The following is a 22,608-nucleotide window of genomic DNA, read 5'->3' as shown; positions in this document are numbered from 1 at the left end:
GATGACAAGTATTTTCGGACCGAGGGAGTACGTAATACCACTACCACGTACATGTAACTTACTAAATTCCACCTTTTCTTGTCTCCAGATGTCCGCTCCAAATACGTCAGAGGTGAGCAACAAATGCTGCAACTTTAATTTTCCTACCTACATCAATGGGGCAGTCTGGTACTCCATATTATGTATCGATCGATTGCTCCTGCTAATATATTCATATGTTGCCAATATTTTCGCTATTCCATATAGAAGTTTCTTAGTAAAATGTGGATCGACTCTGAGTACCCCCATTGGTAAACATAATATGACTTCCTAGAAAGCGTGCAACAACAAAAAATGCAGGTTTTCAACTAAAAAGGTAAGACTTTGATAGCTAACATACTAAAAAAATATTTGGTTTTGCAAGGTCAAAATAGTATTATTAGACTCTTTATCATGAATATACAATTCATAAATTTCCACAAACATATTTTACCTACAAAAAAAGTAGCGATCAAAGAAACATGTTGGAGGTTGTCTCAATATATATATGAAATGTGTCAATCATAGCTATACATATTTCTACTAACATATTATAAAAACTGTGTCTATCACAGCTTACCACAAAACTTGTTAAGGCTCCCTAAGGTTTTAATCCTAGGGGGGATTAGAAGTAGTCAATGGTCAATGAGCGAAATGAGAATGTGTTAACAATTTCAGGAAAAGGAACAAAACATAAACTAATTAATTTGGTCGACGAAAAACCACAAACAATTGTCATTACCACTATTATGATCCGTGTATTTTTTGGCTCTATCTCTGTTACTCCTTCCGGCCAGTTGCTAAATGTTTCATTTTGCACATCAACACGACATTCAAAACACAGCAAACCTTGACCACTAGTTTATGTTTTGGTATATTTATAATACCTAGTAAAATCATACAATATGAGAGCACTTTTTGCAACAAAATTACAGATTATATTTATGCGCATACCGGAGAAAATGAATGACAATGCATTACTTTTTCAGGTACAAGCGTCATTATTGGACTTGCTAGTGGGGCGGGCCTCATACTTTTGGTCCTCATTGCATACTATATTTCCTACAAATTTAAGCTTCAAAGGGCACAAATGTTGAAACGGAAGTATTTCGAGCAAAACTGTGGGCAGTTGTTGCAATAGTTGGTATCTCAAAGAGCTGATATTGCAGAGAGAATGATCATAACCTTGGAAGAGTTGAAGAAGGCAACAAATAATTTTGATAAAGCTCGTGAACTTGGTGGTGGTGGGCATGGTACGGTCTATAAAGGGATTTTATCGGACCTCCACGTCGTAGCCATCAAGAAACCAAAGATGGTTGTTCAAAGGGAGATTGATGAGTTTATTAATGAGGTTGCTATCCTATCACAAATCAACCATAGGAATGTAGTAAAACTATACGGCTGCTGCCTTGAAACAGAAGTCCCATTGTTGGTCTACGAGTTCATATCCAATGGAATTCTTTATGATCATCTTCATGTTGAAGGACCAAGATCATTGTCATGGCATGATAGGCTATGGATAGCAACTGAAACTGCCAAATCTCTTGCGCATCTTCACTCAACGGCTTTAGTGCCAATCATCCATAGAGATATCAAGCCTGCTAACATACTTTTGGATGATACTCTAACAGCAAAGGTGGCAGACTTTGGCGCTTCAAGGTACATTTCTTTGGACAAATCAGGGCTCACAACAATGGTGCAAGGTACACTACACTGGTAGAAAAATGGCCTATAGTCCCGATTCGTAAGGGCCATTAGTCCCGGTTCCTGAACCGGGACTAAAGTGTCGGTACTAATGCCCCGACCCTTTAGTCCCGGTTCAATCCAGAACCGGGACTGATGGGCCTCCACGTGGGCAGTGCGCAGAGCCCAGGCAGGAGACCCTTTTGTCCCGGTTGGTGGCACCAACCGGGACCAATAGGCATCCACGCGTCAGCATTTCTGTGGCTGGGTTTTTTGTTTTTTTAAAGGGGGGGGGGTTTGGGGGTTTTGGGGGGTTAATTTAGGTGTTTCATATATTGTGTTAGCTAGCTATAATTAATAGAGAGAAGTGTCCTCTCTTACGTCCGTGCTTGGTCGACGCTACGTACTATACATACGTATAGAGAGGACTAGACACGCTAGTTAGCTAGTAAGCAAACGAAGGAAACAGAAGATCGTCATGAACATATATGCATACAAAGAGAAGTGATATCGACCACCTCTCCTTCTCTCCGAGAGATTGGTCGAACAACAAGTTCTCATATATCTATCCGACACTACCGGCTACATATATACAATAATTATCTCTTACAAATATAATCATACGGACTCATGGTCCACATAGTATTCTCCGTCTTCAGCGATCACTTGGTCAAGAAAGAATGCCGCCAATTCCTCTTGAATTGCTCGCATGCGAGCAGGCGCTAGGAGTTCATCCCGCTTCTGAAACATCTAATTTGAAGAAGGGGGTCAATACATATATATATGAATGAATGAAACTCAATACAAATGATGGTAATAAAATAAAATTGTGAATGTTGTTATTTACGTACTTCATATTGTTCGTCAGAGTACCCGCCCCGCTCACAGGTCGTGTGGCGGATGGACTCGCAGACGTAGTATCCACAGAAATCATTCCCTTGTTCCTGCCACAACCACTTTACAAGAAATAGAGGTCAATCAAATTGATAAGCAAGAATGCTAAATGGTATTGATGAAACTAGCGCTTGAATCACTAGGAGATGCGCGGAACATGCTACTATAGTACTTACTTTCGGGTGTCTAAATTCCAGCTCCTTCGGCAGTCCCGGAACTTTTCTGGTGAATTTTCTCCAAACCCTGCCGGACAAAGAAAACAATTACTTGATATCAGGAAATGAACAAAGTTGCTGATATGGTGGATAATGATCGATTTAACTTACTTCTTGAGGATTTCAGTCATGTCCGCATACTCCTGGGGATATTTTCGTTTAGAGTCCAAGACGGTTACTACTCCCTGCTCAAGCCTAATCTCTAGGAGAATATAATGGAAACTGCACACGCATGCATAACTCATCAATTACATTACTATAACCTGGACTAATATATAAGGGAAACCGAATATGCACAAGACAGTAACACTCACTTGAAGTTGTAAGGAAAGAGTATTATATCTTTGTTTTCATTTTTTTAATGATCATAGCAAGTTGGCCTCGGTATCTCCGGGACGATGTTCAACCTCAGTTGCATCTATGAGATATGTGTTAACGAACCCAATATCACCGATTTGTCTTTTCTTCAATTTGGCGATCTTCATTCTGCATAATATAGTGAGGATAATTATAAATACATGCAATGAAAGAGATGAGCTATATAGAGAGACTTAATGACATAAATAGTAGTACTTACAGACAGTAGCAGGTGATCGTTGTTTTATCGAGGGCCAATTGATTGGAAAACTGATAGAACTCCTCAAATGGAATAGGCAACAGTTCAATTCCAACGAGGTCATGCTCTGGTTTAACTCTCGCATACAAAGTACTCCTCCCCCCAGACTCTCTGCAGATTTTCAAGTACCAATCATGTAATCTTCGCATCATCGTTGTTAAAGATTTTTCATCTTTGACGAGAGGCTTCTCGTACTCGTATATGTGTATGTGCACCTCCATGGGATCATAATGTACATCGTCGGGCAGGTAATCGTCAACATTGCCATAACCGGGCACCATCCTCGGATCGACGATGTCGCTAGGCACCTTGAGGGGGGGGCACGATTGCTTCGCTTGTTCGCCGAGCTGGGCAATTTGTTTCCCAGCTGCTCGTCGTTCTTTCAGCCTTTGATCACTGACTGTACTTCCCGACCGCTCCGCTTCGGCCCATGTCTTTGCAATAATGCGCTCATGGTTGCCTTTCGGCGGAGACTTGGGTGGTTTTGCCAGGGCAGCCAGAGTGCGCTTCACTTTCACCGGATCTACCTTCTCCTCCGGAGGTGGATGTCTCTTTGCTTTCAACCCTTGAAACCAGTCATCCACTTCGGTTCGCGCGATCTTCGCATTCTCCTCCGGGGTCCTCTCGTATGTTAACTTCTCTGGAGTCTTCAGAGAAGGACCGAATCTGAAAGTGCGTTATATCGACTAGAGGGGGGGTGAATAGGCAATTTTTATGAAATTCTTCAAAACGTGGAAGTTATGAAGACAACCAGAATGGATGGGCCTATTACTATGCAGCGGAAGTTAGATTACACTAGACAAGCCATGGTCAAGTATTCAATAGAGTGAAAGCACAGTGACAAATAGCTTCAGTGTAATAAGGATCAGGTAGGAAGAAGTTATGAAGCCAAACATATTATGCAGCCACGTTGTGAAGACAGAAGATATAGCAGGCATGCAATGACTTCACAACTAGTAACAGTAAGTAAATGGAAGTGAAGATGAAACCAGTGACACGTTGAAGACAATGATTTGTTGGACTAGTTCCAGTTGCTGTGACAACTGTACGTCTGGTTGGAGCGGCTAGGTATTTAAACCAAAGGACACACAGTCCCGGACACCCAGTCCTGAACACGCAGCTCAGGACACCCAGTCCTCACCGTTTTCTCCTTGAGCTAAGGTCACACAGACCTCGCCCAATCACTCTGGCAAGTCTTCAAGGTAGACTCCCAAACCTTCACAGACTTCGTTCACCGGCAATCCACAATTTCTCTTGGATGCTCAGAACGCAACGCCTAACCGTCTGGAGGATGCACAGTCCTCAAGTGTAATAAGTCTTCAGATCACTCAGACACGAAGACTTAAGTGATGCCCAATTTACTCTGGCTCTGGGTGGTTAGGGCTTTTCTCCTCGCTAGGAATTTTCTCTCAAAGGCTTCAAGGTGGGTTGCTCTCAAACGACAAAAGCCGTGCACTGAAATCTGAGCAGCCAACCGTTTATGGTTGTAGGGGTGGACTATTTATAGCCACTGGGCAACCCGACCTGATTTGTCTGAAATGACCCTGGGTCACTAAGGAACTGACACGTGTACCAACGGTCGGATTTTGAACTCACACGGCAACTTTACTTGGGCTACAAGTAAAGCTGACTTGTCCGACTCTGGACAAGATTTGCTCTCAAAGTCTTTGCTTGAAGACATAGGATTTGAATTAGGCATCACTTCAGTCATTTTGACTGGTTCTCTTGGACCCCACTTAACAGTACGGTGGTTCCTATGACACAGCACAAATGAAATAAAACTACGAAGGACATAAGTCTTCGAGTTCCATAAGCTTCATGAGGAGTCTTCTCTTGTCATAGTCTTCAATGTGAATATCTTCATAAACCACCATTGTCTTCAATGTCTTCGTACATTTTTAGGGGTCATCTCTAGTAGTAAAACCGAATCAATGAGGAACTTCTACCTGTGTTATCCTGCAATTCTCACAAACACATTAGTCCCTCAACTAGGTTTGTCGTCAATACTCCAAAACCAACTAGGGGTGGCACTAGATGCACTTACAATCTCCCCCTTTTTGGTGATTGATGACAAACTAGTTGAAGTTTTCGACGGGAACATAATTTGTGAAATTGTAAAGGAATTGTCTTCATAAGATGCAAGGGCTCCCCCTGAAGATGTGCATATAAGTAATTTGCTTCTTGAATGCAAATGCACATGGCAGGTTGTACTTGTGGAGATCCACTTCAACTTATGATGACAATCCACTATGCATGTAAGAGTATACGAAGATAATGACATGCATAACGGAAAATGGACGTCTGCAGAATGATCTAAGTGCGGAATTTATCGTCGCACATGCGGAATCTATCTTCGCATAACAGAGTGACAAACAGGTAGCAGACGACCATCAAGTCTAAGTGTTACAACTCAAAGAAGCAAATGTAGCAAAAATGGGAGTTGTAAGCACGAAGCAAAATGTAGCAAAAATATAAAGGCACCCGCCCATAGTGACCTGCTTGAAGACTATAAACATCATATGCTTCTCCCCCTTTTGTCAGTGATGACCAAAAAGGTTTGAAGACATAGAGTTTTCTACGCGTTCCCAGGCGCAGCAGGGTTGGTGGAGGTGTTTGGCGGTGCAGACGAGCTTGGTGCAGATTCGACGTGCGCTGAAGGAGGTGGAGGTGAAGTAGCGTCGTCTTCTTCAATGATCTGTCCAGTCACCGTGTCAGCAGAGGAAGAGAACTCTGAATCTTCGAGTGAAGGAGTTCTGCGCAGCATGGCCCTTCGAGGAGGCGTGGAGTCGAATTTGAAGCGCTCTGTGAAGCCATCCTCGTGAAGGTCAGCTTCAGGACACATCATTGTGAGTCCTTTCCAAGTGCGGCAACAGGTTTCGTGTGCAACAAATGCATTCTTGGTTGCCAGATTTCTGATGCGATTGACGTCTTCCATGATGCTTTTCATCTGCCTCTTGAGCCAGTCGTGATGCCTATCTTGCTTTTGGTGAAGAGCCACAAGAAGCTCTCGGTCATTGAGGGCACGAGCGCGCTTCTTGGGTCTCTGAGCAGCTGTGCTGTCAGTGGCTTCAGTAGATGCAGGTGCACGTGTGGTGCCAGCCAACGGGTACACCTTTGAGATGGCTTCAACACCTTCAACATTCTGAGTGAAGCTCTGGTGTTCTGCATTCTGAAGACTCAAGGGCTGCTTAGCGGGCTCGAGATATATAGCTTCAGCAGAGGTGTCTACATCTGGCAAGAAGATCCGATGGTTGCGGGCTGAGGGCTGATATGAAATCGAAGAGTGAAGCTTGATCAGCCTCATAACCTAAGGAGCATAAAACTTCAAGCCAAAGAGATCTGAGCCGGATGCTGCAAGTTGGTGGATGAAGAAATCCTATGCGTTGAAGCATTTGCCATGAAGGATGTAGAATATGAGAGTCTTCATTGCACCCTCAACCTTAGCATGTGGAGAGTGTCCCTTAATGGGCCAGAGAGTCCACCTGATGATGTGATATATGGTTCTGGGCAGGTACTCTAAGTCTTCAACGAAGAACTCAGTTGGATAGGGTGCATCATGAGGCAATGGCTTCATAATTGAGAGCATCTGACTCATATTTGGTTCAGGCCGCTGGAATATGCTTTCAGTTGCTTCAGTATGGAGTTGACAACCTTCTTCAAAGAATTCGCCAGGAGTGGGCAGGCCGGTAAGCTCAATGATAGTAAATGCATTGGCTTCATGATGGACATTGCCGGTCATCCACTCCAGGACCGAAGTCTTCGGATCTCTGTTGTAGCCTTTGATATGAAGTGTGGCATAGAATTGAAGCAGAAGCTCTTCATTCCAGTGCTCTTCATCTGTGATAAAAGGCAGCAGACCAACTTGCGTGAAGCAATCCAGTGCTTCTTCCAGGTCGGGCAGACCAGCAACAGCTTCAACCTCAAGGCGCTTGTGCGGAAAGATGCGACCTTGGTTGTATAGGATGCATGAATAATAGCTGCATTGTGGGTAGCTCCAGAACCTATCTGATACAATCCGTTCCCTTGAATAAGGAGAGCTTTTGAAGAAGGTATTATCTGCCCTGAAGCTATTGACATTGAAGGAGCCAGGTGCTGATGCAGGACCTGGGAACCTTGGCAGTCGTGGGATCGGCTTCTGGACCTGAGGCCTGTGCGCAACATGATAGTTGAATTGTGGACCGGCAGCAGACTCAGGCACAGAAGTGTCAGGAGCAGTAGCTTCAGTGTCTTCTGAAGCTGTTGTTGGGGAGGGCTCCACACTGACTTCAATGTTGGTGGTGGCAGCCTCAATGTTTTCCGCCTCCACTTGACTAGCTGGAGGGTCAGATTCAGGCATGTTCTCCTGGAGAACGGCTTCTTGTTGGAGCGTGGGAGTTGGAGCTTGTGGTATTTCTTCATGCTCTTCGGCTGATGCAGCCGAAATGTCGTCAGCAGCCGGAGCCCTTGGACCTTTGCGAAGCCTGCGGAATGCAGGCGACGCCTGTGGAGTTGCAGTAGGCTGGGGCTCATTATCTTCCTCCTATGCGCGATCTGCCCACGATGCATCTTGTGTGATTGGCGTCAACGGACGACCAACGCTGATAAGTTCGCTTGTCTCAAGCTGAGGAAGGGCTGCATCATCTTTTACATTGTCTTGGTGACCAATGTCTTCAGCAGTGATGGGGTCGGCTGCTGGAATGTCTTCAGCTTCAGGAGCCTCTGTGGGAGCAGGCTCATGCACTGTCAACTGACGATCCACGTCAGGATAGATGACAAAGAGGGGTTCAACTATCAAGTGCTCTGTGGGAGTAGCCCGAGCTTTCTTTGTCTTGTGCTTCTTCTTGGTGGGGTCAGAAGGAGAGGCTTCAGAGTGTTTCCTCTTTCTCGCTTCAGCTTCAGCTGTCCTTGTCTTCTTGAGCTCGGAAGCAGTGGACCGGCTTTTTGGCTTCGAGCCAGTTGTGGCAGTGGGGAAGACAATCGGAGCAGCTTCTTGTCTTGGTGCCTCTGGTCAGGCGCAACAGACTTCTTCTTCTTCTTCTTCGCGGCCATCCTGGGGTCGATGCCGGGACGCCCAAGTGCCTTGCGCTTCTCGGCCTCATTGTAGGCCTGCACACAGCGATCAGCCAGAGTCTTCATTCGCTCCCGCGAACCCTGAGCTTCTGCACGCTTTTGCAGAAAGTTCTCCTTGAGCTCGTGCAACATGATCTTGAAGTTTTTCACTTCTTGCACGCTGAGCTTCGCCATTTGCTTCTTGAACTTAGCCTTTTCAAAATCAATTTTCTGCTTCAGTTCGACAATGAGCTGGGCAATTGCAAGTTCTGAAGCAATAGCGCCTTGAAAGGCGACGCTGAGGCCTATTGGCAGTTGCGGATCATCGAAGCTTATGTCTGGTGAGGCAAACCATTCATCGATGAAGTTGTGGATGATGGCGACGTCAAACAGAGGCAGATTGTTGAATATTTCAGCTACTTCCTTGCTCTTGATGAGCTGCTCAAGAGCGTCATCTCCAAGATCTTCATCGCTTGACAGATCAATGGTTTCGCTGCGCAGAATGGCAGCAGCAGTGAGCTCTTTGCCTGTGTGTGGCTGAGGCTTCTTGTCTTCCTGGGGCTTGGAGACTCGTGATAAGTCTTCAGACTGCACACTGGCTTCAGGAGGTGTAGTTGCCAATGCCTTCGCCCTTGAGATTTTGGGTGAAGGGGGCGGCTTTGAAGCTTTTGGCTTCTTCATCTGCTTTGGCTTCGGCGCAGCAGGAGCGTTATCAGACTCAGTGTCTCCTGGAGGGTCATTCACAGCAGTCCCTTGGACTATGATGCGGGTGATGAGGCCTGCAAGACTGGCATACGGACCGATGATATTGGGTTCGGCGTCGCGTGTGCCACCCGCCCTTGGTTCGGAGGAACCAGGATTGAAGTCTAACCCCAATTTCTTCTTGTTTTGTTTCGCAGAGTTCTGAGCAAACTGGAAGTTGCGCTTGAACAGATTGTCATCGCGACACCAGAGGAGTGATGACGGATGTGCTTCAGCTGGCTGCGGTCCTCGGACCATGCATGGATAGAAGCCTTGAGCAATGGCTTCGTCTCTGGATCTGGGTACGAGATTTTTGTATAGTACGTCTCCCCACGGTCTCTTGATGGCGCACTTCTCCGCATACTCCTGAGTGACAAAGCGGTAGTGGAACCATTGTTCGGCCCAGTATCTTTGAATCCATTGGATTCGAGTCTTGCGCTGACCATAGCTCTCTTCAGGGTCTGTTTTGTACATTTCTGCCAGTTAATCAGGCAGATCTTTGGAGGTTTCCCCACGTCTCTGTCTGCCCCCCTTCCTTGCTGCCGTTTCTGAAGCCATAAACCTTAACTTGGAAGGCTTCAAAATGTTCAAAGGCTTCAAAGGCTTCCGTTTGCTTGACCAACAGGAACTGGCTTCAAGATAATTGATGTTATGATGTAAGTACTCTGCAAATGAATGCAGACTATGAGAACCAAAGGATTCTCCCACGAACATGTACCTGTGACAGCATTAAGGTGCGAGGGAAGGGGAAGAGGTCATATGCATTCTCAGAAGATTTTGAAGATAAATCGGTTTAGAAGACATTGACCTCAGCGTGCAAAGACATTCACTCATAGAAAAGAAGTTGGTTCCAGATTTGTACAAACCCACAGATCAGTACAAGTGAGGAATCTAACTACTTCATGAAGCACAAGTGAATATACTAGGCAGGTTATGAGATGCAGACTGAGAGAGATCTAACTTGTGAGAACAGAAACTTCTTATGGCAGAAAGTGACTGAACTATAGGATCAAAAGAGGCTGTAAAAAGAGGTTTTATTTACCACACTTGGAACTGCTAGACGAAGTGGTAGAAGAGGCCGAGCAGTTCGATCCCCCGTGCCCTAACTTGGCGACGGAAGACACCTACGGTGACGGCGGAGAGGACGATGTCCGCGGTCGGCGTGAAAACGGCGTCGGAGAGGTTGCGGCAGTGAAGCGCTTCGTCGCCGGCGTCGTCGAGAGCTAGCGGTGGCACTAGGGTTCGTGCGAGGGTGGAAGAAGAGATAATGACCGCAATGAATCATGTATTTATAGGGATAGAGGCGGCACTGCGCTATTACACAGGTGCCCCTGGCGATTCGCATCTGAATAGCACGTGTCCACCATGCGGAATATCGGGGGCAGTTCCACATCCCACGCACGCCTGGATTGTCGGGTGGTTGTTCCTACTTCTCCGGATTTCTTGTGGATGAATGAGCATTGAAAACTGTTTTAAAGTTTGTCTCTGTGTCTTCTGCTAACAAGGACGCAGAGAAGACATTCGATAGTTTCAATAGAATGCATATGACTTGGAGAGATAGAGTTTGAGATAGGAAGCATAGAGAGGTTAGGGTCCGATCACATTCACTTAGTTCAAAAGATTCAAACAAGAAGACATAGCTATAAGTGAATGCTGTAGAGGACAGAACACTAGTATACATATATATATATATCTATATAATCCAAGTAGTGAAGATAATCATGAAGACATGTTGAAATTAAAGCCAAACCAAATGGGAAGACATTGCAAGGTAACGCCATGAGCGAAACACTTCAAAATGGAACGTTTGGTGGTGGCGTTACCCACCGTATAGGAAGTATTAGACTCAGACACGGCGCACAATTATCGTGGCGCTCCGAAGTCAATTTCCACATTAATGTATTCACACTTAGAATGTATGTCTTCATTGATTGAAGATATACGTTACTTCGTGTGTTGCACACCTAAGTCATCAATATGCATAAGTGTTAGGATGTGTGCCTGATCACAGGACATTTGAGGATTCCAAGATATTTAGCTCACACCGTAACTTGCAAAATCTCTTCTCATCCAAGGGCTTGGTGAAGATATCTGCCAATTGCTCTTCAGTGTTGACGTGTATGATATCAATATCTTCCTTTGCAACATGATCTCTGAGAAAGTGATGACGAATTTCAATGTGCTTTGTCTTCGAGTGCTGAACTGGGTTGTTGGCGATCTTGATGGCGCTTTCGTTGTCGCAGTAAAGTGGCACTTGCTTCAGATGAATGCCATAGTCCTTGAGAGTTTGCTTCATCCACAGTAGCTGAGCGTAGCAAGATCCAGCAGCAATGTATTCAGATTCAGCAGTGGAGAGGGATACACAGTTCTGCTTCTTTGAAGACCAACATACAAGTGATCGGCCCAGAAAGTGACATGTGCCTGACGTAGACTTCCGATCAACCTTGTCACCAGCATAATCAGCATCCGAGAATCCAACCAGATCAAACTCTGAGCCCTTTGGATACCATAATCCTAGAGTTGGGGTGTGAGCCAAATATCGAAGAATTCGCTTCACAGCTAAGTGATGTGACTCCTTTGGTGCCGCTTGAAATCGAGCACACATGCAAACACTAAGCATAATATCTGGCCTAGATGCACATAAATAAAGCAAAGAACCAATCATGGAGCGGTATACCTTTTGATCGAACTCTTTACCATTGTCGTCAGGACCCAGATGATGTTTGGCTGGCATTGGTGTTGTGAAGCCTTTGCAGTCTTGCATACCGAACTTCTTCAGGCACTCTTTAAGATATTTCTCTTGAGATATGAAGATGCCGTTGCGTTGTTGCCGTATTTGAAGACCGAGGAAGAACTTTAGCTCCCCCATCATGGACATCTGATATTGCTCTTGCATCATATAGCCAAACTCTTCACTGTACTTCTGATTGGTGCAGCCGAAGATAATGTCATCCACATATATTTGGCACACAAACAGTTCACCATCATATGTCTTCGTGAAGAGAGTGGGATCTAGGGAACCAGGTATGAAGCCTTTGCTCTTCAGGAAGTATTTGAGTGTGTCATACCAGGCCCGAGGGGCTTGTTTGAGGCCATACAGTGCCTTGTTGAGCTTGTATACCATGTCAGGATGTTTTGGATCTTCAAACCCAGGTGGTTGTGCAACATATACTTCTTCTTCAATCTGGCCATTGAGAAAGACACTCTTCACATCCATTTTATAAAGAAGTATGTTATGATGATTTGCATAGGCCAGCAGTATACGTATGGCTTCAAGTCTAGCCACAGGAGCAAATGTTTCATCGAAGTCAATGCCTTCCACTTGAGTATATCCTTGAGCAACGAGGCGAGCTTTGTTTCTGACAATTTGTCCATGCTCATCTTGCTTGTTGCGGTATATCCATTTGGTTCCTATTATATTGTGCTTCCGTGGATCAGGACGCTTAACCAGTTCACATACATTGTTCAGCTCAAATTGTTGAAGCTCTTCTTGCATTGCTTGAATCCATTCAGGTTCCATAAATGCTTCTTCAACTTTCTTAGGTTCTGAAATTGAGACGAATGCGAAGTGCCCACAGAAATTTGCCAGTTGAGTTGCCCTTGAACGAGTGAGTGGACCAGGTGCATTGATGCTATCAATTATGCTGTCAATCTGCACTTCATTGGCAACACGAGGATGTACAGGGCGAAGACTTTGCTCTCGCCGATCTGTGTTGTCGTTGGGAGGAATGTCTTCAGGCTGAGCATTGTCTTCATGTGGATCAGGTGCTGAGATGATAAGTTCTTCTTCAGGATAAGCTTCGGAAGGTACAATCTCTCCAGTTCCCATAAACTTGATAGATTCACTAGCTGGAACTTCATCTAGCACACTGGGCAGTTGCTCTCTTTGTGAACCATTGGTTTCATCGAACCGCACATCCACTGTTTCAACCACTTTGTAATGAAAGAGATTGAAGACTCTGTAGGAGTGAGAATCCTTTCCATATCCAAGCATAAAACCCTCATGTGCTTTTGGTGCAAACTTTGAGTTGTGGTGTGGGTCCTTGATCCAGCATCTTGCGCCAAATACTCTGAAGTAACTGACATTTGGCTTCTTGCCAGTTTGGAGTTCATAAGATGTCTTGTTCAGAAGCTTGTGAAGATAAACACGGTTGATTGTGTGGCATGCAGTGTCAATGGCTTCAGTCCAGAATTTTCTTGGAGTCTTGTACTCATCTAGCACCGTTCTGGCCATCTCAATGAGTGTTCTGTTCTTGCGTTCGACGATGCCATTCTGCTGTGGTGTATACGGAGCTGAGAATTCATGTGTGATGCCCAAGGTATCAAAATATGTATCAAGGCCAGTGTTCTTGAATTCAGTGCCATTGTCACTTCTGATGTGCTTTATCTTGGCGCCATAATTGTTCATAGCTCGATTGGCGAAGCTTCTGAAGACATCCTACACTTCAGTCTTGTAAAGGATTATGTGCACCCAAGTATATCTAGAATAATCATCAACAATGACAAAGCCATAGAGGCAAGCAGTAGTGGAGAAGGTTGAGTAGTGAGTGGGACCAAACAGATCCATGTGAAGCAGTTCGAAGGGTCGAGTAGTGGTCATGATTGTCTTCGAGGGGTGTTTTGCCCTCGTCATCTTCCCTGCTTCACAGGCACCGCATAAGTGATCTTTCTTGAACTTGATGCCTTCGATGCCTATGACATGCTTCTTCTTTGCAAGGGTGTGGAGGTTCCTCATGCCAGCATGCCCAAGCCTCCGATGCCAAAGCCAACATTCTGAAGCCTTTGCCAGAAGACATACTGCAAGCTGTGGCCCTGCTGAGAAATCTACCACATACAAATCATCTTTCTGATACCCTTCAAACACTAGAGACTTGTCAGATTCCATTAGTACCAGGCAACGATATTTTCCAAATATTACGATCATGTTCAAATCGCAGAGCATTGAGATAGACATTAAGTTGAAGCCAAGGGATTCAACAAGCATGACTTTATCCATGTGTTGATCCTTTGAGATTGCAACTCTACCTAGACCCAATACCTTGCTTTTACCAGTGTCAGCAAATGTGATGTGGCTCTTGTCAGATGGACGTAAGGTTGAGTCCATGAGAAGACTTCGTTTGCCAGTTATGTGATTTGTACATCCACTGTCAATAATCCATTCTGAAGCCGCTGGTGTCATACCCTACAGTGCAGTTAGGGGGATAGGCTTCACGAAGAGTATTGTGAAGCAGAAACATTTGACGAACCAGTGGGTTATGAAAACTTAGATCCAGATTAGGACTAATAGGGAGAGTAGCATGCGATTCAGGAATGAAATACATAGTGATGCCATTCGGGCATTTAATCTTGCGCCCCACAAGTTTTTTAAGGTCCCCAGCAATAGCGTCAGAAGATTTTGGTTTTCTGCCGGAGACCTTTCCCTGCAAAAGAGAGTTAAGCTTTCTTAACCACCCACATTTTCAAGGGTGGCTTAGAAGCAATAAGTCTAAGTGCAGCATCTGAGAATTTTGGCTTAGGAGCCCTAGCAAACAGTCTAGCAGGAGGACAATAATACTCATATGAATAGGCAGAATAGTTTTTGGTCATATGAACATGACGGTTCGATGAACCGCTCTCATATTCATATGCCTGAGTATGGTTTCCCTGCAAAGCATTTGCGTTAGTGCGACTCAGGTGAGTCCTCTGTCTGTATGAAGCCTTTGGACCATATGAAGCCTTTGGTCTGAGGTTTGTCTTCTTTATGTGAGGTGTCATGAAGACATTCACAGGAAGATTCTCGAGACACGTTTTTGGAAACCAGATCTTCTTCATAGGCGGTCCATTCCTGTAGTTAGTACCAATGTACCTGGCAAACACTTCACCATTCTGATGCTTAAACAGTTTATAGTTTGCATCAAAGGATTCATAAATGATAATAGGGTTAGCACATGTGAAGCCAGATAGATTGGATGGATCTGCTGAGGATTCCTTTGCAGCAACCCATGTGGTTTTGGGGTACTGTTCAGGTTTCCAGTAAGAGCCATCTGCATTTATTTCTCACGAACCCAACACCCTCTTTCCTAGGGTTTCGGTTCAGAATCTGCTTCTTGAGGACATCGCACAATGTCTGATGTCCTTTGTGACTTTTGTACATCCTTGTTTGAAGCAATGTCTTCAACCTAGCATTCTCATCAGCAATAGCAGTGGTATCCTCAGCAGAGGGGTTAGTTACCACTTCAACAGTTGAAGATATTGCAACAGCAGTAGTAGTGGAACATTCAGAAACAGAAGTAGCATTATCACGCTCAATGCATTTAAGGCATGGTGGTTCAGATCCTTCCTGAGTGGAACTGATCTGTTCGGCGCGAAGTGACTCGTTTTCCTTTTGAAGGTCTTCATGAGCCGCTCTCAATTTCTCAAGTTCTTGCTTCCTTTGAAGATAATCATAGGAAAGCTTTTCATGAGTAGTTGAGAGAGTATCATGACGATCTTCAAGTTCCTGATACTTAACGTGAAGATTTTTTATGTCTTCAATTAAGGATTCAGATCGAGTCATTTCAGCACCCAACAGATCATCGCTTCTGTCTAACAGTTTTTGAATATGTTCCATGGCTTTCTGTTGTTCAGTTGCAATTTTAGCAAGAGTTTTGTAGCTGGGTTTTGAATCACAATCAGAGTCATCGTCACTAGATGTTTGATAGTGAGTAGTGCGTGAGTTTACCTTGGCACCACGTGCCATGAAGCAGTAGGTAGGAGTGGAGTCGTCCTTGTCGTTTGCATCGGTGTTGGTGATGAAGTCATTGTCTTCAGTGTTGAAGATGGACTTGGCGACGTATGCTGTAGCCAAACTTGCAATGCCAGAATCAGACTCCTCCTCGGACTCCACCTCTGCCTCCTCAGAAGAGGACTCCTCCTCTGAATCCATTTCCTTGCCAACAAACGCACGTGCCTTGCCAGATGAGCTCTTTTTGTGTGATGAAGACTTTGAGGAAGACTTGGAAGAAGACTTTGAGTATTTCTTCTTGTTCTTGTCGTCAGAGTCATATTCCTTGCTCTTCTTCTTCTTTCTGTTCTCATTGTCCCACTGTGGACACTCAGAGATGAAGTGTCCAGTTTTCTTGCACTTGTGACATGTTTTCTACTTGTAGTCATGAGCAGAAGCTTCATCATTCCTTGAGCTTGACCGTGAAGACTTTCTGAAGCCTTTCTTCTTGGTGAATCTTTGGAACTTCTTCACTAGCATTGCAAGTTCCCTTCCAATGTCTTCAGGATCATCAGAACTTCTGTCAGATTCTTCTTCAGATGAGGAAACAGCTTTTGCCTTCAAGGCACGAGTTCGCCCATAGTTTGGACCGTAGATATCTCTTTTCTTAGAAAGCTGAAACTCATGTGTGTTGAGCCTTTCAAGTATGTCAGATGGATCGAGTGTCTTGAAATCAGGACGTTCTTGAATCATCAGCGCTAGAATGTCAAATGAACTATCAAGTGATCTCAGCAGCGTCTTGACGATTTCATGTTTGGTGATCTCAGTGGCACCGAGGGCTTGAAGCTCATTTGTGATGTCAGTGAGCCGGTCAAATGTGTGCTGGACATTCTCATTGTCATTTCGCTTGAAGCGGTTGAAGAGGTTGCGAAGAACACTGATTCTTTGATCTCTTTGGGTTGAGATGCCTTCATTGATCTTGGAGATCCAGTCCCAGACGAGCTTGGATGTCTTCAAGGCACTCACACGGCCATACTGTCCTTTGGTCAGATGACCATAGATGATATTCTTGGCAGTAGAGTCCAGTTGAGTGAACTTCTTGACATCAGCAGCAGTGACACCTTCTCCAGCCTTGGGAACGTCATTCTCGACGACATACCATAGGTCGACGTCAATGGCTTCAAGATGCATGCGCATCTTATTCTTCCAGTAGGGATATTCAGTTCCATCGAAGACGGGGCACGCAGCGGAGACTTTGATTATCCCTGCAGTCGACATAGCTAAAACTACAGGTGGTTAAACCGAATCACACAGAACAAGGGAGCACCTTGCTCTGATACCAATTAAAAGTGCGTTATATCGACTAGAGGGGGGGTGAATAGGCGATTTTTATGAAAGTCTTCAAAACGTGGAAGTTATGAAGACAACCAGAATGGATGGGCCTATTACTATGCAGCGGAAGTTAGATTACACTAGACAAGCCATGGTCAAGTATTCAATAGAGTGAAAGCACAATGACAAATAGCTTCAGTGTAATAAGGATCAGGTAGGAAGAAGTTATGAAGCCAAACAGATTATGCAGTCACGTTGTGAAGACAGAAGATATAGCAGGCATGTAATAACTTCACAACTAGTAACAGTAAGTAAATGGAAGTGAAGATGAAACCAGTGACACGTTGAAGACAATGATTTGTTGGACCAGTTCCAGTTGCTGTGACAATTGTACGTCTGGTTGGAGCGGCTAGGTATTTAAACCAAAGGACACACAGTCCCGGACACCCAGTCCTGAACACGCAGCTCAGGACACCCAGTCCTCACCGTTTTCTCCTTGAGCTAAGGTCACACAGACCTCGCCCAATCACTCTGGTCTTCAAGGTAGACTCCCAAACCTTCACAGACTTCGTTCACCGGCAATCCACAATTTCTCTTGGATGCTCAGAACGCGACGCCTAACCGTCTGGAGGATGCACAGTCCTCAAGTGTAATAAGTCTTCAGATCACTCAGACACGAAGACTTAAGTGATGCCCAATTTACTCTGGCTCTGGGTGGTTAGGGCTTTTCTCCTCGCTAGGAATTTTCTCTCAAAGGCTTCGAGGTGGGTTGCTCTCAAACGACAAAAGCCGTGCACTGAAATCTGAGCAGCCAACCGTTTATGGTTGTAGGGGTGGACTATTTATAGCCACTGGGCAACCCGGCCTGATTTGTCCGAAATGACCTGGGTCACTAAGGAACTGACACGTGTACCAATGGTCGGATTTCGAACTCACACGGCAACTTTACTTGGGCTACAAGTAAAGCTGACTTGTCCGACTCTGGACAAGATTTGCTCTCAAAGTCTTCGCTCGAAGACATAGGATTTGAATTAGGCATCACTTCAGTCGTTCTGACTGGTTCTCTTGGACCCCACTTAACAGTACGGTGGTTCCTATGACACAACACAAATGAAATAAAACTACGAAGGACATAAGTCTTCGAGTTCCATAAGCTTCATGAGGAGTCTTCTCTTGTCATAGTCTTCAATGTGAATATCTTCATAAACCACCATTGTCTTCAATGTCTTCGTACATTTTTAAGGGTCATCTCTGGTAGTAAAACCGAATCAATGAGGAACTTCTACCCGTGTTATCCTGCAATTCTCACAAACACATTAGTCCCTCAACTAGGTTTGTCGTCAATACTCCAAAACCAACTAGGGGTGGCACTAGATGCACTTACAGAATCTGTATGTCCTCCCGCCTCTGGTTGTACTGCTAGACGCCGACCGAGCAGACGGAGCGGTTGTCTTCTTTACTTGCTTACGAGGCGGAGAAGGACTACGACGCGCCGGAGCAGCTGGAGCGGCGGCAGGTCTCTTCCGCCCTTGTTGACAAGGCAGAGAAGGAGGAGGCTGGCTGCTCGGGCGCGTCGGCGCAGGCGGAGAAGGAGGCGGAGTGCCGCCACGCGCCGGAGAAGGAGCTGGCCGAGGGCCCTAATCGTCACTCGCCGGAGGAGGAGGCGGTGGAGGAGGCAGAGTGCCCTGACTCGCTGGAGGAGGAGGAGGAGGAGGAGGCGTCCAGTTCGGAAGGTTGATGAGCTCCTTCCGCCATAGGCATGGAGTCTTCAGAGCAGACCCCAGCCGAGTCTCCCCTTCACCGGTAGGGTGGTCAAGCTGGAGGTCCTCAAATCCCTCCGTTATTTCATCCACCATCACCCTAGCATATCCTTCTGGAATCGGTCAGCAGTGAAAAGTTGCGCCGGGTTCAGTAGGATAAACAGAGCCAACAGCCGCCTTGACCTTCAAATTCATCCATTGCGTCATAAGGTGGCAATTTTGAGACTCCGTGATAGCATCCACGGGATAGCTAGCAGGAGCCATCAAGGCATGCTCCGGCTGAAGCAGCTCGGTGGAAGCCACACTGCTTCTGCGCTGAGATGGCGGGGTAGCTTCGGGGGAGGCTTCGGCAATACGTTTGCTGTGATTTGCTTCTCGTTCCTCTATCGCGTCTACCCTTGCTTGCAGCGCCTACATTTGGGTCTGCTGCACTTTTTTCCTCCTCTCATGGTATTTGTAACCGCCTACGTCCGGAAACCCAACCTTCCACGAATGGAGCCTGACGTGCCTCGTGTCCGTCCAGGGTGCTCAGGATTCCCGAGGGCCATTGTGAGCTCGTCGTTCTCTCTGTCTGGAAAGAACGTCCCTTCCTGCGCTGCTTCGATATACTGCTTAAGCTTCCTGACTGGTATGTCCATTTGATCGTTTGTCCAAATGCACTTCCCTGTTACAGGGTCCAAGGTTCCGCCAGCCCCGAAGAACCAAGTCCGGCAACGGTCTGGCCAGTTAATTGTCTCTGGTTCGATCCCTTTATCAACCAGATCATTCTCAGTCTTGGACCACTTAGGCCGGGCTACGAGGTAGCCACCTGACCCCGTGCGATGGTGAAGCTTCTTCTTCGCAGCATTTTGCTTGTTTGTCGCCGACATATTCTTACTCTTTTCCGATGTCTTGTGGGCCACAAATGCGGGCCAGTGATCTCTGATCTTCTCATATCTGCCCTTGAATTCTGGTGTCTCATTATTTTCGACAAACTTATTCAGCTCTTTCTTCCACCTCCTGAATAGTTCTGCCATCCTCTTAAGAGCAAAAGACTTGATTAATTTCTCTTTAACTGGGTTCTCTGGATTATCCTCTGGCGGTAGGGTGAAATTTGACTTCAGCTCAGTCCAAAGATCATTTTTCTGCATATCATTGACATAAGACACCTCAGGGTCTTCTGTAGTCGGCTTAAACCATTGTTGGATGCTTATCGGGATCTTGTCCCTAACTAGAACCCCGCACTGAGCAACAAATGCGCTCTTTGTCCGGAGGGGTTCAATCGGTTGGCCGTCGGGCGCGATTGCTATGATCTCAAACTTTTCATCCAAGCTCAACTTTTTCTTCAGGCCTCGTCTCTTTACCGAAGTTGTGCTCGATCCGGAGGGCTAGAAAAAAGAACAAATACTTAATTAATATGTGTACATACCAAAACAATGAATGCATCAATCAGCTAGTCAGCACAGGCTTAACTAATATATATACCTGGCCGGACTCGGTTCGGTCACCGGAGCCGTCATCACGGTCTCCTTCTTGCACCGGCATTGGGTCACCGGAGCCGTCCTCATGTTCTTCTTCTTGCACCGGCATTAGGTCACCGTAGCCAGCTTGTTCACCCTCTCCTTCCAGACCATCGGTTTCGTTGAGAAACAACGAGATGGCATCACTTCCTTCTGCGATTATGTCCCTCAACAACGCTTCTTTTGCTTTGTCTAGGGCGGTGTCCATAGTTTCTACAAATATTTACAACATGGCAATTATTACTCAAACATGACAGATGGATATATTAGTGCCAAACGTAGAACTAGCTACCTAATCATAGTAAGCTATCGGGAGGGGGTATATATCGACAACGACGACACTACATCTATGTCCCTCGACGACCCTCGTTCCCGATAAAAAAAAGAGGAAGAAGAAGAAAAAAAAAGAGGAGAAGAAAGAATAGAGGAGAAGAACACCTCTATTCTTTCTTCTCCTCTTTTTTTCTTCTTCCTCTTCTTTTTTTATCCTCTTCTTCCTCTCATGTTCGAGAGGATCGCCGAGAGGTCGGGAGGTTGCCTAGTGTCAAAGGATTCAACAAAACCATGTCTTCATCATTAGGCGAAAGTAACATGTGCATGATGGTAAGAAGCTCTTCAAAGTTGTTCTGGAACGGAGTCCCAGATAGGATAATTCGCTTTTTGGTACAAAGTTCAGCAAGAGCCTTCCGAATATCGCTATTTGGAAGGCCTTTGCTGAATTCGTACCTAAAGGCGGTTTATTCTATCCGGGACTCCATTCCAGAACAACTTTGCAGAACTTCGTACCAACATGCCCTGGTTACTTCCGGCTAATGATGAAGGCATGGATTTCTTCAATACTTTGACACTAGGAAACCTCTCTCGACCCCTCGGTGATCCTCGACCCCTCGAACCCTCGACGACCCTTGAACCCTCGATCCCTCGGCGATCCTCTTCTTCCTCTCATGTTCGAGAGGGTCGTTGAGGGGTCGGGAGGTTGCGTAGTGTCAAAGGATTCAACAAAACCATGTCTTCATCATTTGGCGAAAGTAACATGTGCATGATGGTACGAAGCTCTTCAAAGTTGTTCTGGAACGGAGTCCCAGATAGGATAATTCGCTTTTTGGTACAAAGTTCAGCAAGAGCCTTCCGAATATCGCTATTTGGAAGGCCTTTGCTGAATTCGTACCAAAAGACAGATTATTCTATCCGGGACTCCATTCCAGAACAACTTTGCAGAACTTCGTACCAACATGCCCTGGTTACTTCCGGCTAATGATGAAGGCATGGATTTCTTCAATACTTTGACACTAGGAAACCTCTCTCGACCCCTCAGCGATCCTCGACCCCTCGAACCCTCGACAACCCTGGAACCCTCGACCCCTAGACGACCCTGGAACCCTCGACCATCGACCCTATAGAACCCTCGAACCCTCGACCCTGAAACCCTCGACCCTTGACCCCTTAACGACCCTCGACCCTCTACCCTAGTTCCTGACCCTCGACCCCTCGGCGATCCTCGACACCCTCATTCCCAATAAAAATTAAGAAGAAGAAGAAGAAGAAGAAGAAGAAGAAGAAGAAGAAGAAAATAAAGGAGAAGAAGAAAGGAATAGTGGAGAAGAAGAAAGAATAGAATATATTCTATTTTTTCTTCTTCTCCACTATTCCTTTCTTCTTCTCCTATTCTTTTTCTTCTTTTTTCTTCTTCTTATTTATTTCTCCTCTTCTTCCTCTCCTCTTCTTCTTTTTATTTAGTTCTCTCGACCCCTCGTCCCTCTCTCGACCCCTCGACGACCCTCGTCCCTGATAACATTTTTTTCTCCCCTTGACACCTCTCGACCTCTCGTCCCACTCTCGACCCCTCATCATCATCTATCACCACCTTCGTTTCCTTTTTCCACTCCTTCCTTTTCTTCTTCTTCTTCTTCTTCTTCTTCCTTCTTCCTTCTTCCTCTTTTCTTCCTTTTCCTTATTTTACTTTTTCCTCTACACTAACCTAATTAAAATGCACTAACCTAAAATCGATATCTACTAACAAACTAAATAAAAAATTAATACATATATGAAAAAACATATATAAACAAAAAAATGCTATGAACATTATATTCATACATACATATATAGCCACATCCATTCATCATATAGCTATAAACAAAAA

General features: G+C 45.4%; 1 protein-coding gene across 1 annotated transcript in view; it reads left to right on the top strand.

Annotated features, from left to right (window-relative positions):
- The first annotated feature begins 218 nt into the window (after positions 1–218).
- The window catches only part of LOC119315604 (putative wall-associated receptor kinase-like 16), a 38,629-nt gene continuing 16,239 nt past the window's right edge, over positions 219–22,608 (top strand). Inside the window, exon 1 of the mRNA XM_037590159.1 lies at positions 219–1,725. Within this exon, the coding sequence (XP_037446056.1) occupies positions 1,193–1,725 (533 nt within the window). The 5' untranslated portion in view covers positions 219–1,192. The remainder of the gene's footprint in view (positions 1,726–22,608) is intronic.

Source organism: Triticum dicoccoides, chromosome 6A (genome assembly GCF_002162155.2).
Source record: "Triticum dicoccoides isolate Atlit2015 ecotype Zavitan chromosome 6A, WEW_v2.0, whole genome shotgun sequence".
In the NCBI taxonomy this organism is placed as follows: domain Eukaryota; kingdom Viridiplantae; phylum Streptophyta; class Magnoliopsida; order Poales; family Poaceae; genus Triticum; species Triticum dicoccoides.
The sequence above is the reverse complement of the archived record's forward strand: the minus strand, read 5'-3'. Positions and strand labels throughout refer to the sequence as shown.